Source organism: Denticeps clupeoides, chromosome 1 (assembly GCF_900700375.1).
Source record: "Denticeps clupeoides chromosome 1, fDenClu1.1, whole genome shotgun sequence".
NCBI classification, from domain to species: Eukaryota; Metazoa; Chordata; class Actinopteri; order Clupeiformes; family Denticipitidae; genus Denticeps; species Denticeps clupeoides.
Window position 1 is genome coordinate 19779754 of NC_041707.1, and position 27664 is coordinate 19807417.

General features: G+C 40.7%; 2 protein-coding genes across 13 annotated transcripts; one reads left to right on the forward strand and one right to left on the reverse strand.

Annotated features, from left to right (window-relative positions):
• Positions 1–1921: 1921 nt before the first annotated feature.
• On the reverse strand, positions 1922–21707 carry aspg (asparaginase homolog (S. cerevisiae)). 12 transcript variants are annotated; one of them, XM_028998489.1, is made up of 19 exons: positions 20800–21192; positions 18867–18996; positions 18237–18272; positions 16225–16336; positions 15981–16106; positions 15778–15861; positions 15532–15658; positions 15323–15435; positions 14991–15176; positions 14723–14836; positions 14124–14243; positions 13955–14050; positions 13494–13657; positions 13155–13241; positions 4778–4877; positions 3436–3501; positions 3315–3338; positions 2889–2937; positions 1922–2635 (listed from the first exon to the last, which is right to left on the reverse strand). In XM_028998489.1, the coding sequence occupies exons 1-18, from the start codon at positions 21077–21079 to the stop codon at positions 2893–2895; spliced, it is 2010 nt and encodes a 669-aa protein (XP_028854322.1). In that variant the 5' UTR covers positions 21080–21192; the 3' UTR covers positions 1922–2635; positions 2889–2892. The 12 variants fall into 12 exon arrangements, with proteins under 12 accessions (XP_028854322.1, XP_028854342.1, XP_028854313.1 ...); XM_028998509.1 differs by lacking the exon at positions 3315–3338; XM_028998480.1 differs by having other exon boundaries at positions 1922–2937; positions 20800–21191.
• Positions 21708–24222: 2515 nt separating this feature from the next.
• LOC114800786 (ADP-ribosylation factor 6) lies at positions 24223–26697 on the forward strand. Its single transcript, XM_028998581.1, has 2 exons — positions 24223–24345; positions 24562–26697. The coding sequence occupies exon 2, from the start codon at positions 25108–25110 to the stop codon at positions 25633–25635; it is 528 nt and encodes a 175-aa protein (XP_028854414.1). The 5' UTR covers positions 24223–24345; positions 24562–25107; the 3' UTR covers positions 25636–26697.
• The last annotated feature ends 967 nt before the right edge of the window (positions 26698–27664 follow it).

The window sequence follows — 27664 nt, forward strand, 5'->3', positions numbered from 1 at the left end:
GAGTAAGGAAACAGACCCATAAGCGGAATGTTGCTGGTTCAAGTCCCAAACATGAAAGTGAATTCATTGTCACTGGGATACACAGCACAGCACACAGTGCACACAAAGAAATATGTCCTCTGTTTTTAACCCAGTTAAAAACAGTGGGCAGCCATGACAGGCGCCGGGGAGCAGTGTGTGGGGACGGTGCTATTTTCAGTGGCATCTTGGCCAATAGAGGGAGCGAAATCCCTCTTTTCAAATCTCAATGGTGCCACTGAGGTGCCACTGAGCAAAGCACCATCCACACACACTGCTCCCCATGAGACATATGCATCATTTATGTGAGTTTTTATGAGGATGCAACGGTTATGCAGGTCAATTTTGTGCATACACAAAGGTTATAAACGAGACCCCAAATATTTTGGTATTCTAACAGTGTGAGTAGCTTGACCCAACAGTATATGCTTTTATCTGATTTTGCCCTAATGCTTCATGGAAAACATAGTCACACTACAATTTGTTAACTTTGAATCAGAAGTGAAAATTTTCTATTATGAAATGAAAGGAATAAAATGCCATATTTATCACACGCTGTTGTAATTGTATTCTCAATCTCCTGATGGTGCAATAATTTCCAAGTACCCAAATAACAAGACAGTTCCCCACTGACCAGGAAAAGACAAACTGAGTCTGAACCATCACGTTGCGGCGATCTCCAGATCCTGCAGGTTCACTCTCTCACAACAGGCTACACAGCTCCTCGTCCAGGCAATGGTCATCTCGAAACTCGACTATTGTAACTCTCTCCTGGCTGGAGCCTCTGCAGTCACCATAAAACCACTCCAGATGATCTAAAATATGGCATCCCATCTCATCTTCAATCAGCCAAAATACACCCATGCCACGCCTCTTCTCCCCTCTCTCCACTGGCTCCCGGTAGCTGCTTGCATTGAGTTCAAATCCTCAATGCTGCCTACAGGGCTGTAAATGGAACTGCACCCTCCTATATCAATACAATACTACCTAGCTACACTCCTGCACGCCCTCTCAGATCTGCAAATGAAATGAGACTGAAAGTTCCCTCTTCACGGGGTCTCCGATTCCAATCAACTCTGTTCTCCCTTGTTGTCCCTGGCTGCCCTTCTCTTCGACTAGCCGAGACTACTACCACCTTAAAAAAGCAGTTGAAAACCCTCTTATTCAAAAAGTATTTCAGACACATCTAACACCAACACACACACACATGCGTACACACTGAACAAAATAATACCAATATATATTATATTATATATATATATATATATATATATAATATTTTTTTCTTCATCTAGCACTTAATCTCCGAGCATGCTCTTTGCTGACAAGTTAGGCCTTATCGGGGCTCTTAGTTTTTGTAAACTCAAAATCTATAGAAATCGAACGGGAATTGCTGGTGTCTTCCTCTTGTAAGTCGCTTTGGATAAAAGCATCTGCAGAATAAAGTAAAGTAAAAGAAAAGAGATTAATGCGACTTGGTTGGTGTGGCTTATTACATGCGTCTAAAAACACAGCACATACCTGTTTGAATCCTAGCAGTGTCTGCAGAAATAATCATAAAAGAAGTATGCGGCAGTAAAGAACGGAGTCTTACAGTAATTACTTATTTCTGTCATTATTTTTCATAACCAGTGTTGCTATTAATATACTGTAGATATTGTGGAGTCCTTTCCTTATTTTGTCACCTCTCTCCAGGACAGGGATATGCTTCTGAATTGTAGTGTATGATGGAATTATATTGTTGATGTGATTTTGCCCTTTTTGAAAATTTTAAGCAAAGAAATTAGATTTGCATGGAAGTAATGAGTGAAGTTGCCCAATGAAAACAAAAACAACAAAAACATGAATAAATACAAAAAAGACTGAGGACAATCATTATTCACTCAAGAAACATTTCTGACTCTTCTTTATTACCAGACCGCCTTTTATTGGCATCTTTGTGCTTTAGATTTTTAATTGTGTCTGCTCTGCCAGAACTTAAAATCATAAACATTAACATCCATTTTATATAATACGAAATTGAGAAAATTGCAGAAGCCCAATTTCCATTATACATTCAAATCAAAAAGGTATAATTTTCACACTACTCAAAACAACCCAATCATATGACAAGTAATAAAACACACACATACATTGTTTTGTTGGGTGAGGTCATATGGATAACTGCAGAAATGAGTTTAAAATGTATAAATACAGACAACAAAAAGGAGTCCATCTGCATTCTACTATAAACACAAAAATAATTAACCTGAATTAAGATGCTCCAAGAGGAACAGATATTATAACAATTTATGATAGTCAAAAATGTGACATTCGGCCATATGTAACACATTCATATTGCACATTAAATGTCAGTCATACACACCTGACAATGTGTTATTACAATTGTGCAGTCTGAGGTATTAAGTCCTATTGTATCAGCCTAGTTCTTAAGTTGTACTGAATAAATTCACATTTAAACTTTTTAAACATTTTATGCTTTTGAGTCATCTAGTAATTTTACAGATATTCAGTTCACCCTGGACTGGTTCTGACATTCAGTGCTGCTCCCTCGTGCAAGGACGGACATTTACCAACCCATGCACACAGGGTTAGTGTGCTTTGTAACAGTGTTGCTCTAAAGATATTACACAAAAATAGAATTGTTAAGTACTGATCAATACATCAACATATTCAGCATAAATTCTTGATAGCATTGGGCACTTTTAGAGTTCGGACCAATTTAAAAATATCATCATGTTAACATTTCACGTTTATGTTGAGGGGAAAAAAAAAATCTTATTTTGGGTTGTTGAACCTGCTTAAAGTCTACCAAGAGAGAGAATGTGTCAAAAGAGCGAAATGAGTGCACAACAGTTTGCGGAGTTCACCTCCTTAAGATCCCACGGGATTGGCAGTGAACTTGATGAATTCTCCATCCTGTGAACAGACATTAAACCAATTTTAAAAAATTTAAAGTTTTATCATTCAAAAGAATCACTTAGTGACCTGAGTGACTTAACAATGACAATTTAACAACAGCTTTTGTTCTGCTGTATACCCCTTTGTAATGACATTCCTTTGCCCCTGTACTCCTGCAGTAATTTTCTAGTTTTTTAAAATATTATTCTTCCTGTTCACAGCATAAAATATGACTATGAAGTGTATGTATTTAATGTTGTTTTAACAAAAAATTCTAAAACCTAAAAATAAAATGGGGACACTAAAAATATTATGTTAAAACATAATATTTATAAAACATTATAATCAAATCTAGTGTCAAACACACTTCCTGAGCTAAATATCACACATTTTACCTCATCATTTTCATCAAATACTGGCTGCAATTGAAAACACAAAAAACAAACAAAATAATGAAAAGACAATTATAAAAATTTGAGAAAAAAAAAAAGATTTTTTAAAAATGCATATCCTTACCTGATATTTAAACTGATCAACCTGCTGAAGAAAATTAATCACCTCCATATTACCAGCAGCTATGGCCTAAAGACAAGAAACACATAGTGAGTACAATTGCTCTTTCAGGACTATGCAACAATTTGGCTAGTCAGTGTTAGGGCACTACTTACTAAAATATTTGGTTAACTTGCAGTTTATATATCATAGGCATATTATTAGTTTTCCTACAGTCATGGACAATTTTTGAGAATGTGTCAGAGCGATGGAGGTCAGACGCAATAGCAACCGGTGCTTTGGTCTCGGTTGGCAGTTTGTGGGTTGGTACAGGTGCTGTGGTGGTCAGTGACGAGGAAACAGGGGAATTCGAGGAGTTCAGTGAAAAGCGTGGGAGGATTCAGTGCTAACTTCTGAGTACTGGTACCGGAAGGCAGCAGGACATATTCCTGGTCGAAAACATCGGGTTCAAAAACAATGGCAAAAAGGGAACATTTCAAAGTCGTTGTCAGGGTCAAAGGGTAAAGAGCATAAAACAAGGTCAATCAATCAAAAAAAAATAAAAGGCAAAGGGTTAAGTGTCTTGCTCAGGGACACAATGGTAGTAAGTGGGATTTGAACCTGGGTCTTCTGGTTTATAGGCAAGTGTGTTACCCACTAGGCTACTTGAACATTTTTACAACTTCTTCACAGGGGAAATCTGCCAGACATTCTTCACCACCACAATCCCTACTTTACCCTCTGAAGACTCACTGACTACCCTAGAACAATTTTCAAAACTCACATCAGATTAAATCATCCAGATCATATCTACAGGCAATCAAACCACCTGTCCACTGGATCCAATCCCCTTCACAATACTTCACAAAATCTCTCCTGACCATATCCCCTTCATGTCTCACATCACAAATGGTTCAATGGGAATATTTGTGTAATTCTCAAAACTTTTGGCCACGACCTGTATACAAGTTAACAGGCATAAATTGGACCGTTAGAACACCAAAACTCCAAAAAATATCTTTGTAGTGCATATTGCTAATGACAATCCCAATCCTACCACTGGAACAAACTTACAAATTTACAAAAAGTTGGTACCCACAAGAAAACTATAAAGAATCAAGACATAAATAAATTAAGGGGATAAATAAGTAAGCAGCTGCTGTGTGTGTGTGTGAGAGAGAGAGAAATTATGGCTATGATACGTAATCCCTACATTATTTTTTTCCTACGTCACAGGGTAGGTTTGTCATGCAGTAAACCAATCCGGAACAATCTACTCAATATTAAATAAACCTTAATGACCTACCATGACCTCCTGTTATTCTACTGTTAATTTTGGTAAAACACATCCCATATGCACACTCACCACATCTAAAGCAGTGCGTCCATCAAAACTGGGAATGTTGAAGTCCGCTCCAGCAAGAAGCCAGATTTCCAGCCCCTCCACATCTGTGCTTGACACAAGACTTCACATACATATGAAGACCACATACATACACGTTAAGTGTACTTTCTGAAAGTATAAATTTCTCTTTTTTTAAACATTGTTTCAGCCGTATGCAAATCCATATTTCTCCCTCAAGAAGCAACAGTTTATACAGTGGGTCAAAATTTGAGAGCCATCGAGTGTGCAAGTTTTCCTATTTCAAAAAAATGAGAGAGGTGGGCGCAGTCGAGCATCTAAGCTGCTATGTAGGTTTGTGATATGTTTTCTTCACATTTATTAGTTAATTAAAGAGTGAGGACCGTTTTAATTTATTTGTCTTTGCTTTTTGAACATCAATGTCAACTTCACAAAAGTTGACGGGGGAGCAGTGTGTGGGGACGGTGCTTTGCTCAGTGGCACCACAGTGTCACCTTGGCGGATCGGGATTCAAACCGGCAACCTTCTGATTACAGGGCTGCTTCCTTAACTGCTAGGCCACCACTGCCCCAGTATGTTGCTATGAGCTATGTTGGACGTACTGAAGACGTTGTACATACTGGTGCCCCAAGATGCTAGGTCATTCAGTACTACATTAAATCAAACTAACTTGATCAGAAAGCTTTATAAAAAAAAAAGATTTGTGCTAAGAATTATGACATGAATTTTTAAAATGTGATTTAGTGCCAGAAGTCGAGCAAGGAGCCAGTAGTGATGAGGGGATAGCTCCTGTCAGTATGGAAGGAACAGGTGAGCTGTTGTAACAGAGTATGTGAAAAAAGAAAGCATTAGTTCCAATATAGCCACTTTCTATGGCCAAAGATAGTAGTGGCCCATTATATTTTTTATCATTAAAAGTAAGATAGTAAATATGCAAAGCCCACAATTGAAAGGGAATGGAATGAAAGTAATATGAAATAAGCCTGCATATTTTGCCATTGAAAATATCTTAAATTGGTTAAGTCAAAATGTATATTTCCAAATGTACTATTGATAAAGGAGTAGGCGAGGCAAGGAAAACTAGAGGAAGTTTGAAAGAGAGAGCAGAGTCTACTCAGGGAATGATTATAGATCCAGCAGCCCTGAACCACAAGTTAGGAATGAGATGAAGATGAGTCTGGATTATTTTGCACTCAGTCACAGGATATACATAACCTTGTAGATGACAAAACTTAACACAGTGCTCACTGCTCAATTTATCATTCACATTTTGGGCACACACCCCCCTTTCAAAATACTTAAGACAGGGGGAATGAATATCACAGCTCAATGGGACAGAGGAGGGTCTCAAGGAATGTGCTAGGACCTTTGCAGGAGTTAAGTACACAGCTGATGAGATTGGGCTAATGAAAAGTTGCCAGAGGAGAAAGAGTGTGAGGTGGTGGTAGTGCAGACTGCCCTTCCTGAGAAAAAGAAAAGCTTACAGAAGATGAGCAGCTAGCATCACCTTATACAGACTGCAAGGTTGAAGTTCACAATGTCATTGTGGACTCGGTGCCCGACATAACAGCTTTTTTGCCAATGGAAAAAATCTGCTCAGATTTTGCCTGTCTAAAACCCCAAACTCTGCTCATGTGTGGGGAAAAACACAACAACCCAATGCAGCAACCCAAAAAACTGTCATTTGTGTTCATCTCATCCTCTCTCAGTAGAACCTGCTAACTGATGTCTACCATGTGATTGGACTGGCTTACAAGTAGCTATTTAAGTTTTAACATCTGTGAACACTTATTTGAACAGAATAAAGATTCTGATGTTGAAAAGGATGTGTTGTAAAGAATAGTGTTGGAGATGTTGAAATAGTCTACATTGTGAAGCAACCCTAACTTGCACAAAATACACTGGATTTTCAGAACAGCACACTATTGCTGAATAAACTTGTAAGGTTATAAATTGCATGATTTTAATAATAATATGTTGGGATCTAAAGTGGGCCAGTCTGAGGCATGGAACTCCAAGGCTGAAGGGACTCCAGGAATGAAAGTGAAAGAAAGTGAAGTGATTGTCATTATGATACACTGCAACACGGTGAACACAACAAAATGTTTCCTCTGCTTTTGACCCATCACCCTTGGTGAGCAGTGGGCAGCAATGACAGGTGCCCAGGGTAGCAGTGTGTGGGGACTGTGTTTGACTCAGTGCCACTCAGTTCTTCTTCTAAATGTTGGGCACGAAATTTGCCAAAACTTAAATTAATGATGAGATTTCTGTTTCCGATCCTTGGCATTTCCATAAATCCATCTGGGAGACAATACTCCTTTTCGCATGTCCATCATATCATTACCCGTATTGATTATTTCCTCCTGAACAAACAACTTCTTCATTCAGTTAGGTCATGTTAGTATTGGCTCATGCCCCAGTAACATTGTAAATGAGGGAGCATGATTGCCTGCATCCCCTTGGCTTTTTAATACACAGCTTTTCTTATCAGGAATTTTGTTGTTTTTGTCTCCCCTCAAACTGATTTTGTTTTTTCTTTCTGTTAATAGGACTCCAGGGATGTCAGCTTCTCTTCCTTGGGAAACTTTGAAGGCATACATAAAAGGTGAAATTATTTGCAGTTTTGAAGTTACTAGAACTAAGTCAGCGTATTGGTCGGCTTGATTATATTTATGCCTCTTTTCCGTCTCCAAACCTACATAAAGAGTGCCTGTCTCTCTGGGCAGAGTTTGATGTCCTCTCTACTAATGAAGTTAACCTGTACTTTGGGTATTACTCTCATCAGCCCTTGAGTGAAGACCCACTTGGGTAAAGACCTGCACGACTAATCCGAGCAGTAAAACCAAAAACAGGTAAAATCACGTATGTTCTTTTCCAACTTCTTTCTACTCGTTCGGGCTGTGGAACTGTCAGTCGGCGGTCAACAAAGCTGACTTCATTCCCGCTTTTGCAACAGAACGCAACCTCCATATACTCGCACTGACTGAGACCTGGATCCGCCCCAATGACTCAGCTACACCTGCAGCCCTTTCCACAGACTTCTACCTCTCTCTCATACCGCCCGCCCCACTGGTAGGGGAGGTGGCACAGGCTTGCTAATTTCCAAGGAATGGAGATTCACTCCAGTTTCTGCTACACAGACTACCAGTTTTGAATTCCATGCAGTAACTATTACACATCCTTTAAAAATGTCCATAGGTCTGCTGGGGAGCTTTGTAGAGGATCTAGACATAACTCTCTCCACCATTGTAGATGAGGAACTGCCCCTTGTGCTACTGAGAGACTTCAATCTCAACCTCCACAAGCCACAAACAGCTGATTTCATCTCAGTACTCATTCCAAGTGCCTGGTTCAACTTAGTTCTTCTAGTAAGTCCTTCTCCTGCTGTCACTACAGCAAAAACTAGATACTTCCAGGACAAGGTAAGCAACTGCAGACTCTTGTAAACTATTTTCTACTTTATCCACCTCCTGAATCCTCCACCACTCTCTACTTCTCTCTCATCTGAAGACTTCTTCTTCACAGAGAAGGTGGCTGTCATTAGCAAACAATTCTCACACCCTAACCCCATACCTCATCCCGCTGTTACCTCTGAAACCAAAACACTGTCTTCCTTCATTCCGCTCTCTGAATCGGACGTGTCTAAACTTCTCCAGTCAAGTTACCCCACCACCTGCTCCCTGGATCCCATCCCCTCACACCTCCTTCAGTCGATACAACCCAACATAACATCTGCTGACACACGTCTTAAATTCCTCACTCACAACAGGAACATTTCCCACTGCTTTCAAACAGGCCATCATTGCTCCCCTGCTAAAAAAAAACACACTAAAATAGTCTGTACTGGACAGCTACCGCCCAGTCTCCAACCTTCCTTTTCTTTCAGAAATTCTTGAAAAAGCAGTCCTGGCTCAACTTTTTTCATTTCTCCATGACCATGATCTACTCGACCCTTTTCAGTCTGGTTTCAGGAAAGGACATTCGACTGAAACCTCCCTCCTGTCAATGGTGGATGACCTTGGTGCTGCAAGAGCTGCCCGCAGATCATCTGTCCTCATCTTACTTTGCTGCCTTTGACACAGTTAATCACAAAATTCTACTCACCACACTCTCAGATTTAGGAATTACAGGAACTGTACTAAATTGGTTCACTTCTTACATCCAAGACAGGTCCTTCAAGGTATCACCGGGAGGTGAGACATCTGCCCTCTCTAGGGTAATGACATGTTCCTCAAGGCTCTGTCCTTGGCCCCCTTCTATTCTCAATATACACTCGCTCACTTGGTCACATCATCCAATCGCATGGCTTTTCCTATCACTCCTACGCTGATGACACCAAACTCTATATGTCTTTCCCACCAGAAGATGCCATTATTGCAACAAAAATTTCGGCCTGTCTCTCAGACATATCGGCATGGATGTCTGAGTGACACCTCCAACTGAAGATTCTGATCTTTCCGAGCAACAACTCCCCTCAGCAAAACTTCTCAATTGGCTCGCTACTGTTAACACCTACTGCGTCTGCAAAAAGCCTTGGAGTTTGGATTGATAACAAACTGAGTCTGAACCATCATGTTGCTGCGATCTCCAGAGCCTGCAGGTTCACTCTCTACAACATTTGCAAGATTAGGCCTTTCCTTTCAGGCTACACAGCTCCTCGTCCAGGCAATGGTCATCTCTAAACTCGACTATGGCTGGAGCTTCTGCAGTTACCCTAAAACCCCTCCAGATGTTCCAAAATGTGGCAGCCCGCCTCGTTTTCAACCAGCCGAAACACACCCATGTCACACTTCTTCTCACCTCTCTCCACTGGCTCCCGGTAGCTGCTCGCATTGAGTTCAAATCCTTGATTCTTGCCTATAGGGCTGTAAATGGAAGTGCACCCTCTAATATCAATACACAACTAGCCAGCTTTACCCCTGTATGCCCTCTCAGATCAGCAAACAAAATGAGAAAATCCCTCTTCATGGGGTCTTCGATCCAAATCAACTCTATTCTCCTTTGTTGTCCCTAGCTGGTGGAACAACTTGTCCTGTTCCATTCGACTAGCCGAGACTACCACCTTTAAGAAACCTTTGAAAACTTACTTGTTAGAAACTATTTGAAACAAGTCTAACACTAACACACACACACAAAAATTTGTCTAGAACTTAACAATTCCCTAGCATGTTCTATTCTTGACAAGTTATGCCTAATCAGGGCTCTTTTTTGACTCACAATCTATGGAAACTGAATGAGAATTGCTTGTGCCTTCTCCTTGTAAGTCGCTTGGATAAAAGCGTCTGCCAAGAAAAGTAAAGTTGGTAACCTGTTACTCAAAGCTAAACACTCAAAACTATGAACATGTTGACAAATCCAGCAAACTTTTAGCTCATCAGTTGCAGCAGGCCTCCTCATCTCATCAATTATTAGAAATCCGCGCGTCTAGTAGCCTAAAAACTGATCCATCGGAAACGAATGAACAGTTTTACTCCTCTTTGTATACCTCAGAGCTTGAGACCGGTCCATCTTCGTTTGACAGTTTACTGTTGCCATCTATTTCTCAAACAAGGGTGCTAGGTGGGCTCTGGAACTGCCAGTCTGCTTTTAAAAAAGCTGACTTCTTCTTTGACCTCACTACGCTCCACTCCCTGGACTTCTTGACATTAACAGAGACCTGGATATCCCCTCAGAATACAACTACACCTGCTGCCCTCTCTTCTGCCTATACTTCCTAGGAAAGAGGTGGGGGTACTGACCTCTTACTATCACGTAATTGGTCGTTCACACCACTGCCTCTCACACATCACACATTTCCACAAGACAAACTACATAGTTTTGTCTACTTCCCCCTTCTCCACTCTATGTCCTTAGCCAATAGCATCAGCTCTTCCACACACAAAGGAGGGAATGTCCTGGACCGGGTCTTCAATCGTCCCTCCCAAACTACAGACCATTCTTCTACTCTACTTCACATCTCTGACCACCGCGTTGTCCTTTGCCCTCACTCTGTCTTCTGGATCCAAGAATGACTATCATCCATTCTTCATTCGACATAACCTTTACTGTCTCACCTTCATCTGTTTTTTCCTACACTCTTTCACATCTTCCAACCTCTGACTCATTTTACCTCTGAGTCACAATTTTGCCTAAGAACACAGCCATGAATACAGAATGGTACCAAAACATCCTTTTCCAGAATGGTGGCACATTGAAATTTTGGGTCCGTGGCCAGGAAACTCTCTGGACCTTAATCCAATTGAGAACTTGTGATAAATCATTAAGGGTGGACAAACAAAAACCCACAAATTCTGACAAACTCCAAGCACTGATTATGAAGGCATGAGTTGCCATCAGTCAGGATTTGGCCCAGAAGTTATTGCCAGCATGCCAGGGCAAATTGCTGAGGTCTTGAAAAAGCACTGCATAAACTTGATGTAATTTTCAAAAAAAGCCTTTGAAACTTGTACATTTTGTGAAAAACAGCATATCATTCTTAAAACTTTTGGCCACAACTGTATATCAATAATACATTTGCATAATTTCAGCAGCTTTCACAGAAGTTTATATTGCACAAGTACAATTTGTTTTAGGTATTCGCAGGTGTAAAGATTAGTCCTTAATTTGAAACCCCATTTTCTGGGTCTCCCAGGGGCCTCATCCATAGACTCCCTCCTGACCCCATTTCTTCCCATGAAATGGGTGATTTCTCATCTGTATAATCTTGTTCATTCATTCAGTCCATCATTTCTTGATAATGTTACAGCTCAGTGAGTGAAGGCATTTCAGAAGTGGAAAGGGAGGCCATTTTACTGTGCTAGACTTGATTCAGTAAAACATTTTAGTCAGGATTTCCTAGATCTATGAGGGTGTTGATCCCACCTGTGAGAGATGTTGTCAGGATTTGGCTACTCACAGATCATATGTTTTGATCATGCCCTTATTGACATGATTACCGGCTGCAGGTATTTATTTCATTTAATTTTAATTTTTGCACATTTCTTTTTGTTTCAACCCATTCCTGCTTGTTTTTATTTTATAAATTTTTTATAGCCTTGGTACTATTTGGAATGTTTATGTCTGCTTTGTACATAATGTTTGTTAGATGTCTTGGGGGGGGGGGGTATTATTATTCATTTTTATGTATATATTTATTATATACTTGATAGTTTATTGTGTGGGCTGGCTTTTTTTTTTTTTACCTTAAAAGCTTTCCTGTCAAATGATATTAGTCATTTAAATTTCTATTAAAAAAAGATGAGGGAGGGTTGTAATCTTCATCATAGGTACACCTCAACTGTGAGAGACAGAATATAAAAGAAATCACATTGTATGGTTTTTTTTAAAGAATTTATTTGTATAATAGTGCAGAAAATAAAGTATTTGGTCAATAGCAAAAGTTCACCTCAATACTTTGTAATGCAACCTTAATTGTCAATGACAGAAGTCAAACATTTCCTGTAGGTCTTCCCCAGGTTTGCACATACTGTAGTTGGTATTTAGGCCCATTCGTCCAAGCAGATCTTTTCAAGAGCTGTGATGTTTTGGGGCTGTTGCTGGGCACAGATTCTCTACTGGATTAAGGCCTAGAGACTGGCTAGGCCAGAACATTATAATTCTTTTTAAGTAGCCATTCCTTCATTGGGATTATTGTCATGCTGGAAGATCCAGCCATGTTTCACCTTTAATGCACTCACCGAGTCAAAACTCTCACAATTCATGTCCCATTCATCCTTTCCTTAATACAATTCAATTGTCCTGTCCCCTTTGTAGAAAAGCAGCCCTGATTCAGCCTGATTAAATCATTGGCCAGTTTCCAAAATGTAGTTCGGGGCAGTTTCCTCACCATGCAAGACTTGATCTCGTGGGGTACAAATGATCTTGAGAACGGAGCCGCAAGTTGAGGGAGATTGTCAGTGATTCCGTTTACTCCAACAGTTGATCTCTTCTCACCAAGCTGCTTGCCTATTGTAGATTTTACACCTGCACAAGACTGGGATGAGCCAATCTTGTCCTTGGTATCCTTAGACAGCTCTCTGGTCTTGGCCCTGGTGGAGGTTGGAGTCTGACTGTTTGAAGGTGTGGACAGGCGCCATTAATACAGCTAACGAGTGGAGGATAGAAGATCTTAAATAAGTAACAGGTCTGCGAGGGTCAGAATTCTTCCTTGTTTGCTGGTGCTTATTACTTATTTTCTGCATCACATCCAAACAAATTCTTTACAAATCATTTAATGTGATTCCTGGATTTTTTTTTAGATTCTTTCTCCCACAGTTGAAGTTTACCCATGATGAAAATTACAGAACTCTCATCTTTTTAAGTATGAAACAGTTTGCTGCCAAATAATTTTTTGCCCCACTGTATGTCAGCATAGTAAAAATAAAATGTAATTGATTCTCACCAGCACAGCTCATTCCCTGCATCTTCTATCTCACTTTGACAGAAATGGGCACCAGTTTTCCTTAGAAGCTTTACAACATCTTTGTGCCTGGAGCAGGAGAGAGAGACACAAGAGAGAGGGGCAAAGACAGGCAGAAAGAGAGCATTTATGGTAACATTGATATGGTAACATTATATACTTCAGTCTGTATGTGTGTCAGTTACAACCCATATCAGTTCTTTGCTTGTGTTTCTATTTGGGTCAGAATTTAATGGACTGTATATAGCCAAGATGACTAAGGTTTACTTTGAATTTGAAACTCCACTCATGCTCATCCACACACAAAAGAACACACTGTACCTAAAGCGCACAGCATTGGTCAGGGGTGTGTCACCATAACGATCTCTTGCATAGACAGTGGCACCCTGCTCCAGAAGGTACTGCACAACTTTCAGGTTACCCTCACAGGCTGCAATATGTAGAGGAGTGCGGCCATCATAATCTGCCATGCTTAGACTACTGCCCTAAAATGACAAAAAAAAATGGCTGCCAGGAAATCAGAACATATTCACATTTTGCTACATGGTATGCTGCCATACCACGGACTAAAACTGGAAAAAGCAACTGTGAAAAATATATATTTTTTATACAGTTCAACGCAATCTCTGCCAGTATTTCTTTATACAGATGTAAATTTTTTATATGATGATTATTTATTAAGGGGAAAAAACTATACAAAACTACATGTATTGCTGCACAGGGAAGTGATCAGCTTCATTCTCAGTTAGTGCTATTATAGTAGAGTACAAAACAAGCCTCACCATTTCCCTGATTGCTTCCAGGGCCTCAATGTCTCCAATCTTGGCTGCAGCACAAGCTAATGTTGGATTGAGAGCATCACGGATCGCTTCCAGCTCCTAGCAATTTTAGATACATGACTGTCATCATTTCCTTTCTTTTACTAATTGGACAAAGATCATGTTTCCTCACCTCTTTGCAGCTGATACTGAGGGACTTTGCAATTATTTGAATAAAACGACTGTCACTGAGAGTTAGCTTGGCACCCTCTAGGTCAGCTATCATCTCTCCACGAAGGTTACGGCTCAGCATCTGAAAAGTGTTAATTCATTGCAAAAAGTGTGATTGAGTACAAGAAAAAAAAAAAAAAAAAGCCTTAACATATACATACCGAGAACTTTTGCTCCACTTGTCCTGGGGGACAGGTTGTCTATCTACCTCCCAAGAACAAGTGTACTCTCTTTTGAAATTACTGTTTACTCTAGTGAGTAAATATTTACTTTCCTTGCCCACCCCCTCACATTTCTGTATGTAACTAGGGCGTGCTGTCAAATAATTCAATGAAATGTTTCTACAAAGACAGATTTTCAAATACCAGGAAAACCACCATGTAACAGTTGTACAAATAATTCACGTAGATTCCAGTCATAGGCCACAGACCTACAATAGACCTACAAATAGACTCTGAAGTCATTTTAATGTTTCAGTGGACCACATCAATTATGTATCAATTCTGAAACGTATATGGCATACGAGTGAAACAGGGTCATGGCAGTTGTTTTACTACATACCTTCTTCTTCTGCTGAAGACTGAGGTTCTTACGGGCCAGCACATAGGACAGCTTTGACAATGCAGCCTCAGGGGTCATATCACAGCCTGGCATAAGACCAGCATCACAAAGAGCCTGCAAAATGAAAGGACATTATTGATTTGTTCCTGGTTGATAAATCAAAACAACTGAGAGTTCATTGTGCTCATGATTGACACAGACGATTAGAAATTAAAAGATAAGAAACTGCAAGCATACAGATATGCAAATTCAAAAAGCAAACCCAGACCTTTCCAGTAGCATATGATGTGGTCACAGATCCTCTGAGACACTGAGTGCAATTGACAATAACCACTCCTCTTTCTGTGGCTTTTCGAAACTCAGCTAACAGGTCAGGGCGATTGTTAGGGGCATTTCCGCTACCATATGTCTCCAGTACAATACCTTCCATGGGGGGCTGCAGGAAAGCACGGACCTGAAAAAACAAACAGTATTTCATCAGAAGGAGCGTTTTTAAACTAATCCTTACAGGAGTGGCCACAAAAATGTATGGAAACTACACATTTTGATTTTTCTATTTTATGTAGTCATTAACTATAAAAACAAAAACCTGGATCTTACAGTTTCCGCTGTGATGCCAGGAAACAGACGCAGAAGGCCCACATTGCGATTCATCTCGGTGCTCACTGTAAATTTAGCGGTTGTGTTGGCCCTCCAAACTGTGTCCCAGTTGACTATGTAACAAAACAATAAAACAATAAATTGACAATGAGTATGTGATTAAATAATATTAACAATATGACAAGGCATTGCTTGTGTGTAGGTTTTACTTTTGATATCAACTTCAGCATTAGCCAGTGGAGCAAGATTTGGAGAACTGAAGGCATTAAAACTCCCAGCATCCACTTTTGTGACACGATTGCCCCTGTACAGCTTGTGATGGAAGTATAAACAAACCTAAAAAAAAAAAAAAAAAAAAAAAAAAAAAAAAAAAAAAAACCCCACTATGAACAATTTTTGGAATGCTTTTGAAATGGAATTGGTGAGGTTTAACACAAATTGATTTAAGCCTTCACCTCGGGAATCACAAACTGGCCGGCAATCAGCAGCGCCCCCAGGAGGTTGTCTCTGCCATCATTTCTCATTTCATAAATGGGAACCTAACACAAAAATTTCAAGTCACCCAGTGTTTCACCCGACACATCAAGCAGAAGAACAAAATAATAATTTTTAGAATGCAAAACAAAAACTTTTGCGAAAAGCTGTTGATATGGCTTACCTGTGAGCCAGTCAGGATGACTGGCTTCCCAAGGTGTTCACACATGAAGGACAGGGCAGATGCAGTGTAAGCCATCGTGTCTGTACCATGCAGGATGACAAACCCATCATACTTCTCATAATTTTTCTGTGGACCAAAAAAAACACACACAAAATTTATAAATAGAACAATGTATTGTAATCACAGCTTTATTTGAAGTTTGCCATATCTACAAGAGTAAGGAGTTAAAGGGTTAAATGAGCACCTCAATATCTTTTCCAATACTGGCCCAGTCATCTGTGGTCATATTGCAAGAGTCCAGTAATGGCGAATACTCCATTACTGTGTACACTATCCTTTTGTTTTGTTTAGAGAGCCTGGGTTAGACAAAGGAGACGAGACACTGTTAGAGAAGAGGTAACTAAAGATAATCAAAAATCACAGCAAACCAAAAACAAGCAGAAAAGGCAAGCCGATTTATATCAGTGAACAATCAAGCCAGTTAGCATTCCTTTTGGGGAAAAAGCAAAAAATATTCAAGTTACCTTGAAGACTGTCTACATATACACAGAGGGCTTGGTAAAGTGGTTTTATAAATATTTCTATTATAATCATTAATATTACAAGTTTAACAGACAAGCACCATAAAAACTGACAAAATGATTTTGCTGTCAATCAGCTATATAAAGGATAGCAGCAGATCAAGTTGCAGTCTGATATATTCAACTACACTGAATATCTCGAAATAAAAAAAAAAAATTTAAAAAAAAAAAAGAAAAGCTACTTGAGACCCATTTTTCTTTCAAGGACTCACTTTACTTCCACTTAATATATGGAGCCCTCAACAGGTTGGATTAAATGTTTGGATCCATGGTAATAATGTTCTGACTTATCTGTGTAAATGTATAAAATTGACTGATAACCTATTCACACTTTATTGTATGCACCTTAAAAGAAATCCTGTGGTGGTATATAAATGATTTATTCCATCAATCAAACTTCATTTATATAATGCCTTGTGCAATATAATGATAAAAGGTGCTTAGTGATACAATAAAATAAAACACCATGACCAAAATAATTAAAAGACAATAAAACAAAAATGTATATAAAATAAAACATTGATACTGCTTGTTATTGTACAAACCAGTCTGGTAGTTCTAGTTGACCTTGTGTTTTTTTTAACTATAAAAAAAACACTCTTCTCTCATCCATAGTCCACCAACCACAGTGATTCTCTCAACACCACCACCCCACGCAGCCCAAAGTCCACCATATATGGTTCACACCCCCTGTAACCACCTCCCAAAACACACACACACACCACAAACCTTATGAGATTACAACTTTTCGCTATAAAGCCTGGTAAAATATGAAACCACTACAATTGTAACAGCCCACACCCCATGGGATGGTCATCCTACATTCCTGACACTGTCAGAAATTGATCTTAATTCCCCTGATCAGGCAAAATATTTACTATTAATTAGTACACGCAATACATTTATGGTATGTTCTACAAGGTCAGAATCATTAGACAAAAATGCTGTCAAATCTGTGAATTGTTTGTACATTCCAGAACTGTAGGAATTCCATATATTTTTGGGCAAGGATTTTATCTAATAATGCATTCATGCTTACCAGTTAGATATTATATTTAGTTCTAGAACATAAGACAGACAAAAAAAAAATCTGATTTGCTTAACAAAAAAAAAATCCGGCATTGCAGTTACATGTGAAATATATGCAGTACTGAAGACCTATGAAGACCTAGTGCTTAAGACATCTCTCACAGGTCTGCAAAAAACAGATGGGAAAAAAAAAAAAACTCCACACTTTCACATTTGGCAACACAGCTCTTGTTTCAATCGCATGCACAAGTCAGCATGTATGCTAAATACAGAAACTCCCACATGACCATTATGTAATCATGCATTCATGTGCTTTAACTGTAGGTGCCCTTTGGTTACCATTTCAGAGTTTTAATTTATAATCCAAGCAAGCCCACATACGGGTACATTTCCAACGGACTGTGTTGATTATGTGGGTGTACTAGCCTGCACATGTTAAGATTAGCCAGAAGGGACCCATATCTTTTTCAGGAGCACAGCAGTATATCCACATAGAGGTGAACTGGCATTTGTGTCCATTGATAAGATGGACCAACCTATTTTTCTGTATTGATGCCTCACACAAACGCATACATTCACAGATAGACAATTTTGCAGATGCATTTTGTGCAAGCAGCCAAAACGTAGGCTATCAGTACTACCAGACCCTTTAGAGAGCTCATCAGCATGGTGTGTTGGCATCCTGTCAAAACACATAGAAGAAAATGGCCCACAGCAAACAAATGGTTGGTGTTAGTATGTATGTATGTGTGTATACACATGAATACTGTTGATAAAGACTTATCAGTCTGCTCAGTTTAAACACGTGAAAAATATTATTATTATATGTTTCATGTTTTAATTGAAAATTTCAGTGCATAAAAGGTATGTGAACCACTTGGCCAATGACATCTCCAAGATCTAATTGGAGTCAGGAGCCAAACTGAAGTCCAATCAATGAGATGAAATTGGAGGTTTTAGTTAAAGCAGTTCTGCCCTTTAAAAAAACACACCAGGTTTTGAGACTGTGTTTGTCTATTGCTGTGACTTCAGAGGAAGATCAGGACACATTTCATGACCAATTTCTGCAGAATTTCATATAATTACAGGGGGTTCACATACTTTCTAGCAAATGTACATAAAATTATGTACAGTACAAATGATTGACGCTAAGGCAATGGAGAGTGTAAAATTAGATTACTGCAGCTGAAAACATGATCTAAATATCAATTCTGTTAAATTGGATATAATAATTCAACAGTTACTCAGAGCTAAGGTCTTTGTGTGGGACACTTACGGCAGGACAAGAGTATTTTCTGAAGGCCCATAGTGGTCATAGAGCCTGGTTTGCTGAGTGTACAGCTCATCGTGCAAGATGGGAAGTTTCTTCAGAGCTTTGACCAATGCGTTGGGCTCTGGGCTCAACACTGAGGAAGGAAAACATTTTGCCATGTGGTTAAGTGTTTAATGAAGAGAAATATTTTACACACAAAATACTTCAGAAAGATCACATCAGCATATTTCTCACCCTAAGCCATTTCCTAATATTCTATTTCCTCATTTGAAATGTCATGTGATACCATCACCACTAACTACCATTGCTCTTTCCCTGAGGGGAATATGGAACAGGTCCTTCAAATCAGGACTGCATTTTTCATAGATGAAGGTGTCCTTTCTGTGTTTTTCAAGTATTTCAAGTTAAAATGAGTGAGCAAGTGATTGTAATAACCTTGCACATAGAACAAATGACTGATCCAGGTCAAGAAAAAAAAAAAAAACACGCCAAATGACAACAATGAATTATATACCCAGCCTAATTATTAAAAGAGGGCAGAGAGAGGTTGGCACATTTATGTAAGCACATCCGGAATTTAAAATGACCTTGGTTTAAACAAATTATACTTTTCTTATGGAACATAGCCTAATCAGTCTTTGCAACAAATGGCAACTATGATTATTATTCAATAATGATGAATATTTCATGTTCAGACACAATCTAAGCTGGAGGGGTTTAAGGTGGAGTATCCTTGAGAATAACTGTGAGGATACCTGCTGTAACCGTTGTTAAAAGATAAAGTTACATGTAACCTTCTCAAAATTGACTTCAATCATTACAATGGTTTCTTGTTTTTATACAGAACAATTGGCATTATACTGACAGTAAAAATGTCAAACTGCATTGGAGTTGCCAGACATTTACCGTTCACAATATAATTAATGAGTACTTTTACACAATGAAAGCAAAATGTTTGAATGTTTAGTTACTAATATTTATAAAATGCATTTATACACAGAGATTAATACTGATCACCCACCTAATAGTGAGTCAGTCCCAATCATGGGACTTTAGATGGTATTTATCAGACGCCCTTATCCAGAGGGACTTATAATCAGTAGTTACAGGGGACAGTCCCTCAGGAGGCACTCAGTGTTGAGTGTCTTGCTCAGAGAAACAATGGTAGTAGGTGGGGTTCCAAACTGTGACTTTATGGTGTTCTGGTTACCCCCTAGGCTACGACCACCCTGCTGTGGTATGTGGCACAAAAACATAAAAAGAAAATCCTTAAATTGCAAGGCTGGACCTTCATGGACCGGACTCGTTTTTCCAGCACATTCGGCATCTCTCAACCCGGGTGTGGAATCGGCGATCATTGAACTGTCCACACCAATGGCGGCAACTGGATCGGGATGACTGTCAAAAGGACATTGGTCTACGCTCTTGGACCTAGAGAATTTGGAGTTAGCACCTCAAATTTCTAATGCCACCTTGACTCAATTCAGCACTCGGTGCAGGTCTCCGATTTTTTTTCCATTTCGAGAGACAAGAGACACAAAGCAGGTGGATTCTGAGAGCACTGTCATTACGGCCGTTACTCTAAACTTACTGCCTTTTCAAAAGAGACGTTGCTTTCGTCAGAGTGACGCAGTAAGGGCAACTGTTTCTGGGTGTCAGCAGGACACGGTGGCTCTTCCATAATGACATTTTATCAGCACTTTTTAATACTGTACTGCTGGCATAGATCCAGGTGACTTTTTTGGGGGACTTATCTTTCCCTGCATCCCTTCTTTCTCCCACACGACTCTCTTCGGTCATGCAAAGATGTTTAAAAGTGCATTAACCTGCCAGTCACTGAACACAAAGGCGGCTATTGTCGCCTCACTAAGTAGATTAATCCACAAGACAAGGATGCGCCTCGGACTAATCTCCAGAGCCGGAGGTCCGTGCTTACCGTTGTCGTGGTACATCATTCCGATGGTGCCGCCGGTGTTGATGACCAGGACCCTCGCCTCGGCGCCGGGGCTCACCTCCGCGGGGTCGCTGGCGCTGCTCGACAGCCTCCTCCTCCGTCCCTGCTGGCCCATGGCGCTCCGGTGCAGCGACGTCTGCGAACTGCAAATATCCAGCCTGTCTATCGAGTTCAGGCGCGTCTGCGACAGAGCCCTGGCCAGGGAGCTCAGGTCCCCGGCGGAGGAGGAGAAGACGGCGGTGGGACGCGTACACTCCGCCATGGCCGCTACGAGTGAACCTGGTCGGAACGTCGGCCCTTCTTAAAGGGACCGTGCGACACGAGGCAGCCCGGGTCTTTTTTTTAGGCGAGAGTGGCATTTCAGGAGATACGGTGATGAGTAGGACGGAATGATCCCTCCATTCACACACAAACTTGGAAAAATGTTTCAATGACACCAACAACAACCAAAAAAAAAAAAAAAACGTTCAAAAGAACGTTAAAGCACCATGCAGGGACCTGCATTAAATCTCCAGTTAAATCTCACCTTCAAAGTTCATTACTCAACTGTAAACCATTGTTTATGTGTGGAGGGTTTTTATTTTTTTTTGCGTGTTGAGTTGAGTCGAGTCTAGAATTTACTCAAATGTGTAAAATATACCCTAACATCCACTTACCTCACATTTTGATGGCCATCGGCAAACACACGGGAGAAAAAGTTCTGCATTTGAGCCCTTCAGGATGCCTCGTTGGGGGTCCGCGGTGTTTTTGGAATCGCACTTTCGTACATTATATAAGAGACCGCTGCGAGTGCACTGACTTTATATATAATCACCATCAAACGCAGGCAAACGCAGGCAAACGCAGCCTCCCTTCCCCGCCAGCCCAGTCGCGGCGGACGCTGAACGTCTTCCAGCCACCAGGTGGCGCAGTGACGCGCAACACGCGTCCCGGTCGCGTCGTGCGCCAGGTCTCCTTTGATTTTAGGACCGGTTTGTGCGACGTGCGCTGACGGATTCCGAACGCCAGTGTCCTCCAGGGCTTTTTCACACTTACTGCAAACTGTGACTCAACTCCGCCGCATCATAAATTCCGATGCAGTCTGAGTAGTCGATTAACTCACAGAATTGGACCTTCATTTCAGCATAACAAGTAACTGATTTAAATGTCAGATGTTATGTGCTAAAATCCCATTTTAATTTAGCGATCTTATATCTGTATAATTCACTCTTAAGGCCAGGTAATGAATGAAGCACAGTTGGTAAAACTTTGATGAAGCGGCTTGAGCGTGCTGTTGCCTAAACAGAAGCTCTTGTTACCTGAACGCTATGTTCAATATTTAATTGCCAATAGTCTATCATTGTCCCTTTCTCTGTGGGCCATTAATGATTTGTAAAAAAAAAAAGACCTCCCTCAATATAAGGCTCAAACTAAAGCCAATTGTCATTCAGGACGTTGAACGAATGCGCTATAATAATTAGTTCATTATTTAATTCAGTTTATTTCGGGTAATATGCCTTGCAAGCTGTATGTATGGCTAAAATAAAAAAAAAGGTTTGCTTATGAAGAAATTCCAACAGTGAGGTATAAGGTTACTGTCGCCATCCCCCCTGAGGCACAGCTTGAGTACAGGATTCAACTCCGTATTTTTCAGTCCAGAAATGATCAGGGTGGATGACAGATCTGGCACTGCTGGGCTCTGTGCTTTACAACTGTAGACGTTCTGCTCTTTGCCCAGGTGAGTTTCAAAAACACACATTTTGGTGATCATTTGAATTGATTTATGTTCTAAATCTGCTTGCATGGCTCTATGTTTCAACATGTATATTTAGAGATTAAACAAATAGTGCTGCAAAATGCAGAAGCCACTGAGCTCCACCACAAATAGACACCACATCTACAGATACCACAGCCAGCAACACAAGGACCTCGTTCGAAGCCTGGAGCTGGAGTACCGCTGGAAGCTGAGAGAGTTGGAAAAGCAAGAGATGAAGATTTCAGCTGACCTCATAACCTTCAGTCAACTGAAGAAAAACCATCTGAGAAAATCCCATCCTGCCCTTCAGAAGACTGCAGTATGGACCAGGAGTCTAGTGGGGAGACCCGGACAACAGCTCCATCTCTTTACAGAAGGAAGCGAGACAGGGAAACCATCAATCACACTTATACACGATAGGGATGAACTCAGGTCCTCCACAGAAACAAAGTCAAATGCAGGGGCATTTTTAAAGCCGACCTGGGCAACTCTGACATTTAGTGACATTAGGCAGAAACACATTGCCAGGATTGAAACAACAGAACCCTTTAGAAAATGGAGCCACTTGTTGCTGACCTCCAAAAATACCATGCAGTTTACCAGACCCAGTATTTCATCTAGACCACAGGACACCTGCACTGAAGACAAGAGACTCAAGGCATCTCATACACTTAAAACTGCATAATGCCTCAATAATATCATATTGATCATATTAATCATTGTCTTTATGTTGTTTATGTTTATTGATCATGTTTTTCTGTAACAAATCAATATGGTAGTACAATATAGCATAGTGACAGATTTTTAAATATATATATGTGTGTGTGTGTGTGTGTGTGTGTGTGTGTGTGTGTGTGTGTGTGTGTGTGTGTGTGTGTGTGTGTGTAAAGGATTTGTAAAAAAAAAAAAAAAAAACAATCTAATACATCCCTAAGAACAACCATGTGGTGGAGCCATTTCCTAATTAATGGCCCAAGAGCTGAAGTTCAAGAACAGATGGTTACGGTTCTGCAGACCCTAGTCTAGACAGAAAAAAAGAATCAGTGAAGGTAACAAATCTTAATTCATAAAAGTTATCTTAAGTCATCTTAAAAGTTGCACACATCTACATGATTGTACGTATTTATTTTTTAAATAGTACTGAATTAACCTGTCTAGATACACTAGACAGGAGCAGTCTACAGTGACTCATCCAAGTTGTTCACAATGATGGTCGTCCATTCTGCAAATGCTCTGTTGCATTTCCCCCTCTTCGAATGAAGCAAAAGCTGTGCAGCACTTGCTCTTAAACACATTGTTGCAGCGTCCCACCATACAGAACAATATATACTTACGTGCACATAATAATATAATGGTAGAACATGATTATGTATCGAGTTTAATTTTGCTGCATTTTTATTCATTGACGTCTCTTCCAGTGAATGAATACAACGCTGTCATTCCGACTGCTTGCGTTATACGGTGTTGCCAGATCTGCCATATACAAAAGACACGAGAATTAGATGAAGTTTGGTTTTTAAAGCATAATTATAAGACATGCGTGCATTTTGTTCAGTTCATTTGTCGTGCTGGCAATTTCAAAAACAAGAAATATTACTTTACAAAAAAAAGGAAGGAAAAAACGAACGAGTTCAGAATAAGCGGATTTGGCAACATCCTCGAGGCGGATGGTGGAAAGGAAGTGGCGGATGATCCGGGTCCACACCTTTTCCGCTCAGAGAGCCGCTGACACTCTGCTGTGAAGGAGGGACGAGCCCGGGCGGGTGCTGCCGGAGAGTGGGGAGTCGCCGCAGGTAATGGGGGTGTATATAATATATATACACATGTTTGTACATTTTTTGTTTCCTTTCTGCTCCGTGGTACGAATGAATGGGCTTAGAACGGCGCCGGCTGCTGCTGCTTGGCGGCTAACCGGCTAACTCCCGCACTCTTTTGTCCACAGTTTTAGCGCTGCGAGTTAGCCCGGCTGCTAACTTGTGCCTCTTTGACACCCCTTCCTTTGATCCTAGGAGGGCTTTCTCGGGGGAGCCTGGTTGACATTTGGCGGCCCGCGAGGCTCGAGTGGACGGATCCGGGCGGAAGAGGAGCCGCTGGGTCCGCGTTCAGTTTCGCGAGCAAGGGCGAGAGGGGAAGACCTCGGGCCAAGAGGAAGTCTGAAGCACCGCAGGCTTGAAAAGGGGCCTGTTCCGAATTCTCCATCGATCGTGTCCGGGGAAAGGGGAGCGTCACCGAACAAAAGACGCGAACATGCAGATTTAGCGTCTCGCCGAACCTTTTACAGGACCTGTGCGGATTATCGAAGGTACACGAATTAATCCCAGGTAACCAGTCCGGATCGCTTCCCGTTAAGAAAAGGACCGAGGGGGACCGGGAAGTTCGGGTCTGTTTTCGCAGCGTACGGACGAGTGACGGACACATGGCACAGACGAGCGGCGTCACCTCTGCGCCCCTCCGCCCGTGTTAACCCCGCTGAGCTCGAACCAAAGCCAGGCGCACTGTGACGCGTTGGACCGATATTTCGTGCCGAGGGGAGGTATTTATGCGCGCTTTACAACATGGGGAAAATGCTATCGAAGATATTCGGCAACAAGGAGATGAGAATACTGATGCTCGGACTTGACGCCGCCGGCAAGACCACCATCCTTTACAAACTGAAACTGGGACAGTCGGTCACCACCATTCCCACCGTCGGATTCAACGTGGAGACGGTGACGTACAAAAACGTCAAGTTCAACGTGTGGGACGTGGGCGGCCAGGATAAGATCCGTCCCCTGTGGCGGCACTACTACACCGGCACCCAGGGCTTGATCTTCGTGGTGGACTGCGCGGACCGGGACCGCATCGACGAGGCGCGGCAGGAGCTGCACCGCATCATCAACGACCGGGAGATGCGGGACGCCATCATCCTGATCTTCGCCAACAAGCAAGACCTGCCGGACGCGATGAAGCCCCACGAGATCCAGGAGAAGCTCGGACTCACGCGCATCCGGGACCGGAATTGGTACGTGCAGCCCTCGTGCGCGACCACGGGCGACGGACTATACGAGGGTCTGACCTGGCTGACGTCGAACTACAAGTCTTAATGGCCGGCGCCGCTTTAGCTAGAACCCCAAGAGATTTAACCAACAAATAACACGACTTCTCGCGAGAATACGGTGAAACAAGAGAAGTTTGGTTTATATATTCATTTATTTTTTTGACTATTGCCGTAACTAATTTATCTCGTTAACATTTTTTTTTTTGTTTTTTTTTGCTTTTAGTTTGAGCTCTTGTAGGTAGCACGCTGTCATAATTTCAGAATTACTGTGCATTTGGGTGGGCGGGGGGCATCATTTAAAGCACTCAGATTATTTTGAATTTATAATGAAGGTTTTGTATTTCTGTTTTTTTTTTTTCCTTCTTCAAAGTGTATGGCATAGATGCTGTCATGAATGTCACTTTTTATTTTTTTGGGGGTGCATTTTGCCTTGAGGTGGAAGCCTTATGGTTCCTTTTATTTGTGTGTGTTCCATCAGTCTTAGCAAGTTGAAACCAAGTTGCAGCACAATTTGGTTTGAGGAGGCAGTTAAAAGATATGGGGAGGGGGGAACCAACCTGAAGTGGAACGGGTCTGCTGGAAGGAGCGTCAGGGGTCTGAAAATAAATGATGTGTGTACTGCAAGTCCACAACGTTGCCCTGAGGCGTCGTCATCGTAAATTGTCTGTTTTGACTAACTTTTTGAAAAGTACTTGGAACCTGTTTAGGAAATTGTCCTCCTAAACCCTATGACCAGATAAATGCTCGAGAACTTGAATAAGTGTTTTGTGTGTGTTTCATTTAACAATGATTACTTGGTTTAAAGCGCTATGTAGCCTGGTAGAAACCATTTTGAAGAAAACTTCAGGCAGTGGGGCAAGATACTGAATGCATATGTAGCCAACAAACTAATCAGGGGAAGAGAAAAAAAAAAGTGACTCCATTGCAGCGACTGAGATGCTTTCAGTTTCTTTTTTAAGTTTTGAATTGGTATTTGAGTTGACATTTCAAACAGGAACACTTTTGTTTTCTTTTTGTTCCTCCTGTTTTGCTTTTTATTCTGAGAAACATGTAAAGAAACAATGTAACCGTACCATTGAATTAAACGCAGTCATTTTAAGTGTTTTTAGTTACTTGTCCTGGCATCATTACAGTTACAATTATCAGAATAAGTTCTAATAAATTCTTCGGTTGGTGCTTCGGGTTTTTTTTTTTCTGATGTAAGTACAAAATCAAAAGGCTCATGACCTTTTAACTCCAGTTATCCCAGCAAACCCAGCGGAACGCCCCCACCCATGAAGGAGTGTTTAATTTGTAGGAAGTTGTCTGTGTTTTCTTGTGTACCGTTTTGCCAGCAGTGCGAAGTTCAGCTTGATTTTGAGTGTATTTAGCATTTGACCACTATGAATGTTGTGCATGTGCCTTTAGTAGAAATGCAGTTAGGTTGCGAGAATATTTGAGCTTCATGGTTAACAATCCTTACTACCTTCCAAAAAAAAAAAAATTGATGCCAGTGGTGGTAGTTGATCATATTGAGGTTTTTTTTTTTCTACTCCCTTGTCTGTACCAACCAATAAAATGACCGCATTGCCATTGACTGACTGCATTTTAAGGCTGAAGTTAAGTTAGAAGGGCAACACTGTCTTTAAAAAATTATATAAACTGCAAGGCCTTTGTGATTTTGCAAGATTGTATGTGGTTAAGAAGGTTGGCCATATTGAACGATTTCAATATAATCAGCTGTTGCTTCTTTTCTTGTTCCCTGTATAGATGAGCAATCAATCATGTTGGACGCACTGTACCACAATCTGGTATGAGGGGTCGAGTCTGGGATTTCTGTTTGTTCCCTGTGCCCTGCATTAATGTCTGCATATTTGGACAGAATAAATTGAATTATAGAGCTGTGGAACAGAAAAGTTAAGAACCTTTTAAATTATTTTTGAAATAGCCAGTGGGAAATTAATGTGGGAAATTAATGATTTATCACATTAAAAGCTAAAGAGTATTTACCTTTCTCTATGAAAGATTTTAAATATACACCTCATTCACATTTTAAACATTATAACAGTGCTAACCTTTGACACTGCAGTGAATGA

Excerpts from the sequence above, each read along its gene's own strand:
- aspg (XM_028998444.1), bottom strand. The coding sequence starts at position 21,079 with ATGGCGGAGTGTACGCGTCCCACCGCCGTCTTCTCCTCCTCCGCCGGG. Across the intron at positions 15,436-15,531 it reads TGCTGAAGTTGATATCAAAA|TCAACTGGGACACAGTTTGG; the intron begins GTAAAACCTACA and ends TTTGTTACATAG. Across the intron at positions 13,242-13,493 it reads ACCAATGCTGTGCGCTTTAG|GCACAAAGATGTTGTAAAGC; the intron begins GTACAGTGTGTT and ends CTCCTGCTCCAG.
- LOC114800786 (XM_028998581.1), top strand. The coding sequence starts at position 25,108 with ATGGGGAAAATGCTATCGAAGATATTCGGCAACAAGGAGATGAGAATA.